General features: G+C 50.5%; 1 protein-coding gene across 1 annotated transcript; it reads right to left on the bottom strand.

Annotated features, from left to right (window-relative positions):
• Positions 1-1,806: 1,806 nt before the first annotated feature.
• LOC112288325 (elongation factor 2) lies at positions 1,807-5,848 on the bottom strand. Its single transcript, XM_024532426.3, has 3 exons — positions 5,724-5,848; positions 5,305-5,392; positions 1,807-4,540 (listed from the first exon to the last, which is right to left on the bottom strand). The coding sequence occupies exons 1-3, from the start codon at positions 5,724-5,726 to the stop codon at positions 2,100-2,102; spliced, it is 2,532 nt and encodes an 843-aa protein (XP_024388194.1). The 5' UTR covers positions 5,727-5,848; the 3' UTR covers positions 1,807-2,099.
• Positions 5,849-6,167: the final 319 nt, after the last annotated feature.

Raw genomic sequence — 6,167 nt, 5'->3', positions numbered from 1 at the left:
GAAGAAGCTTCATTAGAAAATTTTATGAAATAAATGTAATTTTATTTACTACAACTTAATCATATAGATAAATATTAAAATAAATATGTATGTTCGTAACAATTCATTAGTTCCATTTCTCTATTAGTTTAAAAATAAAAAAAATTGAAGATAGATTTATATCTACTTTCATTATTTTAATATAAAGTTTCTAAAATCTAGATTCAAATTGATTCATATTACTAAATATAATATTCTATGTTGATCCATCATAGTAATAAGCATTCTAAAAGAAAAAATTAGTTGTTTTTATACCACTAATAATTCTTCAACTTCTATAATAACAATTGGAATAAATATCCATAACATCAAAGAATCTACCAATGATCACCTAAAGTAGTCAAAGTTCATAGATCCTATTCATTAGCAATTACTAGATTTGTAAGACCAACTATCTTGTCATGCTTAAATATTTTACAACTTTTAAGATTTATCTTCTTCAATCATGATGCATATAACACATTATTATAGGTTTCTATAAGTGCAACTCACTTTTTAGGGCCCACATTGTATCTTAATAGTCCACTTTATAAAATGGCATAAAACAAATTTAAAATGCCATCAATTCTATGATCCACCTTTAATAGTATCACCAAGCACTAAAACTCTATTCCAAGATTGTAATACTACATCTATTAGATTGTATAATCTAATTTAAAAAATGAACTTGAATTTTCTTTAAGATCTTCATTTTGACCTTAATCTTGTGAAAGTTCTAATCTAAGTACTTCATATGGCATTTTTATAGAAAGTTTTTTAAGTTAATATATTAGATAATACTATCTTCACTTACCAATTCTTCAATTGTTACCATACAATCTTCTTTGTTGTTCTCCTTCTATCGACAACTTCAATAAAACATTTGATTATAGTTTTGAATTATACAATCACCAACTAATCTACTCTAGAAAACTAACCACATTACATTTGATGATGAACTAACTCCTATCTTTGAATAATAAAAATTGAGTGCATCCAATCAAATTCTCTCATATCCTTGAGGATGATCCTTAGAGATTACAGCAATTTGTTCATTTTTCAAATCAAGAAAGCACAATTTCGCCCCATCGATAATACCCTTAGATTGTAACTGCATAGACGCACGAATAAAGAAGAACTATGATTTCAACAGTAAACCTCTTGATACAAAGTCATGAGCATGTGTATACATGCATGTATATCTCCTAGAGTATACTGGAAGTATTTGCACCACTGGGCAGATGCCAAGTAATAGATTGGACTCTCAAAGTATGAACACACGCATGTGTAGGTGCTCTTGCTACACTTGTGCCAGGAATACCTTCCATTTGTATTTCATCTCAATTCAAGAAAAATGCATGCAATCTTCGCATCCTTTCTCCTCTCTACTTCTACTACGAACAGTCAAAACTGAGCCAAGTCTAAACATAGGTGGCGCACATAGGATTTCTCAAATTTGGCATGTTTGCAGACAGAGAGCCAACTCAGCTTCACAACCGATCCAACCCTATAGAGAACCGTGCATTACATGGTTCATGGACACTACGAGCTGAAACCAATCCTGTCACCCTCAACTCATTAACTCTTCCAAAAACCTGTCCGCACAGTTTATCGAGCAGATGAGCTGAAGTCGCCTAAGGACCGTGCTACGCCCTACTCCCAAAACATGACAGGCTTAACGACCGAGCGGGTGAGGATGGCGCATTCCCAAAACCCATGCTCACGAACAGGCAATCAACTTGCACAAACGTCGCCAACCACACAAACCAGCAGGACAAGGCACCAGAGTTCGAAAACATCCAGGTCCATTCCATTAGATGAAAACATTCTGTCTGGTCCAGATATCTCAGCTACCACGAAGGTCCACATTCCCGGGTCACTCCCTCCAAGAATCCACACTTCCACGCCGCAGAATCAGCCGACTCCACAACTCAATGTCCCAGCTCAAACCGCTGCTATACCCTCACGCCCGTGCCTCTCCACTGCCCCCTAGCATACACCAACACTTACCTAAACACTACACCTTACTAACAAAATCCAACCAGAATATACCCTATCACACGCCCACCGCACCATCATCCCTACAACTTGTCCTCGAAATCCGACAATGGGGTCATCTGCTCCTTCAACCCCTTCCGCTTTCTGATGTCCGACACCAGGGTCGCCGCCTGAGTACCCGCCTCCAGTGGGTCGCTGTTCATCATCTCCCAGTGGTCGAACACGCACTGCGGGAACGCCTGCCCCGACGTCGCCGCTCGCAAGGTCCCCGAAAACCCGAACGACTCGATCACCGGCAAGTACGCCTTGATGTTGTACAGCGGCGTCCCCGGCCTCTGCACCTCCTCGAACACGTGACCGCGCTTCTGGTTCAGCACTCCGTAGATTCCTCCCAATGCACCCTCCGGCGCCTGGATCTCCACCAGGTACACCGGCTCCAGCAGCCGCGGCTTCGCCGTCAGCTGCGCCGCGTACATCACCCGCCGCGCCGTCGGGATGATCTGCCCTCCTCCGCGATGGATCGCGTCCGTGTGCAGCACCACGTCGCACACCTCGAACGCGATCCCGCGCATGTTCTCCTCCGCCATCGCACCCTCCTTCGTCGCCCACTGGAACGCCGCCACCACCGAGTCCTTGATCTCGTTCAGGTACTGCACTCCCTTACACATATCCACCACCATGTTCGGCCCCGTCGTCTCCGGCCCGAAACACCAGATCTTCTTCGCCAAATCCTTGTCCCACCCGAACTCCTGCGCCAGTATCTGCGACCGCACCTTCGGGTCGTCCCGCGGCCCGATCCGCCCGTCGTCGATCGCCTCCGACAGCCCCTCCTCCAACGGCCGCGCCTCGAAGTACAGCCTGTTGTGCTTGTTCGGCGACTTGCTCATCACCGTCCGCACCGACTTGTCCAACACCGTCTCCCGGAACGACACCACTGGGTCCGACACCACGATCTCCGCGCCCCCCATGAAGTCGTCCTGTAGATCCTTCAAACAGATCTCCAAATGCAGCTCTCCCGCCCCCGCGATGATGTGCTCCCCGCTCTCCTCGATCATGCACAACACCATCGGGTCCGACTTCGCCAGCCGCTTCAGCCCCTCCACCAGCTTCGGCAAGTCCGACGCGTGCTTGCACTGCACCGCCACCCGCACCACCGGCGACACCGAAAACTTCATCGCCCTGATCGGGTGCGCGTCCGTCTCCTTCTCCCCCGTCAGCGTCGCATTCTTCGTGATGAACTGGTCCAGTCCCACCATCGCCACCGTGTTCCCGCACGGCACGTCCTCCACCGACTCCTGCCTCCTCCCCATCCAGATCACCGTCCTCTGCACCGACTTCGTGTACAGGTCCTTCTTCCCCCCGGGCACGTAGTTCGGCCCCATGATCCGCACCTTCATTCCCGTCGACACCTTCCCCGCGAACACGCGCCCGAACGCGAAAAACCGCCCCTTGTCCGACGCCGGAATCATCTTCGACACGTACAGCATCAGCGGGCCGTTCGGGTCGCAGTTCCTGATCGCGTTCGCGTACTGGTCGTCCAGCGGCCCCTCGTACAAATTCTCCACCCTGTACCTCTGCGCCGTCGCCGGCGACGGCAAATGGTGAATCATCATCTCCAGCAGCGCGCTCGCCGCCGGCAGCCACGCCTGCATCGTCCTCTTCATCAGCGCCTTCCCCACCAGGTCCTTCTCGTCCGCCTTCAGCCCGCAGTTCAGCTTCGCCAGCATCGGCCACAGCTTCTCCTTCTGGTCGTTCATGCAGATGTTGATCACCTGCTTGATCGGGTTGTACACGAACTGCACGAACCCGCGCTGGCACGTCGCCGACCCCGTGTTCTTCGACGTCCACTTCTTCGTCGCCGGGTCGAAAAAGTTCTCCCCCCACAGCCTCTCCATCATCTTCTTCTCGTCCACCCCGAACTTCCCCGCGTACATCTTCGCGAAGTTCGTCAGCGTGAACGCCCACCCGTGCAGACCCGCCGAAAACGCCACCGTCCCCTTCTCCGGATACACCTGCACGTCCCCCAGCAGCGCGTCCTCGTACGTCGCCATGATCACGTTCGCGCTCTCGATCACCCGCTGGAACGTCTGGTACGCCTCCTCGCCCTCCACCTGCAGCTCCAAAAAGCACCTGTCCATCTTGTTCACAGTCAACACCGGCCTGATCCTCTCTCCCAGTGCCTGCCGCAGCACCGTCTCCGTCTGCACGCACACTCCCTCCACGCAGTCCACCACCACCAAAGCTCCGTCCGTGATCCGCAGCGCCGCCGTCACCTCCGACGAAAAGTCCACATGCCCGGGCGAGTCGATCAGGTTGATCAGGTAATCATGCCCGTCCTTCTCGCCCTTGTAGTCCTTCAGCGACTCCTCCGTCATCTCGTAGTACAGCGAGATACCGGTCGACTTGATGGTGATGCCACGGTCCGCCTCATCCTGCCGAGTGTCCGTCAGCCTCACATCTCCGGCGGTCTCCTGGGCAATGATTCCAGCAGCAGCCACCAGGGAATCCGTTAAAGTCGACTTTCCTGCAAACCACAACCAAACCCCCACACAGTCAGATTCATCTCATTGTCGGCCGTTGTTGCTCCTCACTCGTTTCCTTTATCTTCATAAAGTGTCGTCCAGGGCGTGAACGCCATCCAATGCAGTGGAACAACTCATGCCGGGCATTCAAAAAACACTAAGCTTGAGCGCATGGCTGTTAGTTCCCCACACAAGTTCACATCGATGGCTACGTCGCACACCATGCTAACGGATAACAACATCTAGCTCGATTTCTCGGCTTGAGGATCTCCACATACATGCGGAGCAACGGGCGAAAAGGGGTGCACTCTCTCACCGCCCGTGGGGACCTAGCATGAGCAATTTAAGGTCGTCCTGGTTTTCCCATCCACCCGCGTTTACCACACTCAAAGACCCACTCACGTAGACTCTGGCACTGAACCCCAACTCGGGTGTTGCAGCCTCACTTGCAATCGACCCTTGCTGTCCTCCCCCTTCAAACGGGGCAACGGCTACACATTACTACGACCATATCAGCGCAGACCTAGGGTCGTGCCCTGGGCTTTACAATGCCCTTCCCTCGCATTTCCCCCAATCAATCCTCCGCATCAGGAGGCTGAGGCGGTTACTTCGCCCCCGCCTTCAGATCTTCGAATGGCTCGCAGAAGTGCGAACATTTCGGGTCGGTTTCAAGCAGTCGCCCTTCCGATCATCGCACACTACAAACTCAAACCCTAGTCACCAGACCCAGACTACCACACTGCAAGAGACAGGGACTTCGACATACCGTGATCGACATGGGCGATGACGGACATGTTCCTGATGTTGTGCTTCTTGTCCATGATGGCGCGGAGCTCGTCCGCCGAAAACTTCACCTGTCACAACACGAGCGCACCAATCCATCAGAACATGAAACACTTCGCCCTAATAGGAAACTCCAATCGGACCAAAAACCCCACGATACCCACACCGCCTCGCCTGACTCCGCCCACATCAAATCGACACAATCTATTGCAGCATCCGCATCCAGATATCCATGTCCCATTGCATTTCCTCGTTGGGTAGGAAATCGGCCAAGGATGTATGAGAATCAGGGCGGCTGGAGTGGATATCGCATTACGCAACGAGTCACCCTTAAAATTGCTAGCGGCTAAAAGTTGCGTTTCAACCCCACTGCTCAATACATTCAAAGGTTCAACGACTTACCATCTTGGCGAGCTTGGGATTACCGCGCCCACGACGGTGGTGGAATTAAGGAGGAAGGAAGAGCAGCGATGCAGGAGGGCAGGGCGCTCGTCACTTGGAGAGGAGGAGGTATTTGTTGACGAGTTGAGTTAGGTTGTTCGCGTCAGTGCTGTTCAGAGGAATCGTGATGGATGATCTGGACCTCTCATTGTTTCAATCCGACGGCAAATGTTTGTCAGTGGTTAGGTCTAGGTTTACGTTGTTTTTCGGAATGGCGGTATGACGATCGTTTTTTCTCACGTGGTCCGTGGCTGAGGTGGACGGTGTGCTCTGTTTGTTGTTCCCAGTTCTAAAGTCGTGGGCATGGTGGGTGGTTCCGTTTGTGACAGTTTGGGGTCGAACATATGCAGATATTCTTTTCGATTAAGAAGTGGTTGGAATATTTTTCTTTTATATAACCAGTGA

The sequence above is a fragment of the Physcomitrium patens genome, chromosome 11 (genome assembly GCF_059467195.1).
Source record: "Physcomitrium patens ecotype Gransden chromosome 11, ASM5946719v1, whole genome shotgun sequence".
In the NCBI taxonomy this organism is placed as follows: Eukaryota; Viridiplantae; Streptophyta; class Bryopsida; order Funariales; family Funariaceae; genus Physcomitrium; species Physcomitrium patens.
Note: the sequence above shows the minus strand (reverse complement) of the source record. Positions and strands in the feature narration are given on the sequence as shown.

Excerpts from the sequence above, each read along its gene's own strand:
- LOC112288325 (XM_024532426.3), bottom strand. Across the intron at positions 4,541-5,304 it reads CATCGCCCATGTCGATCACG|GAAAGTCGACTTTAACGGAT; the intron begins GTATGTCGAAGT and ends TGTGGTTTGCAG.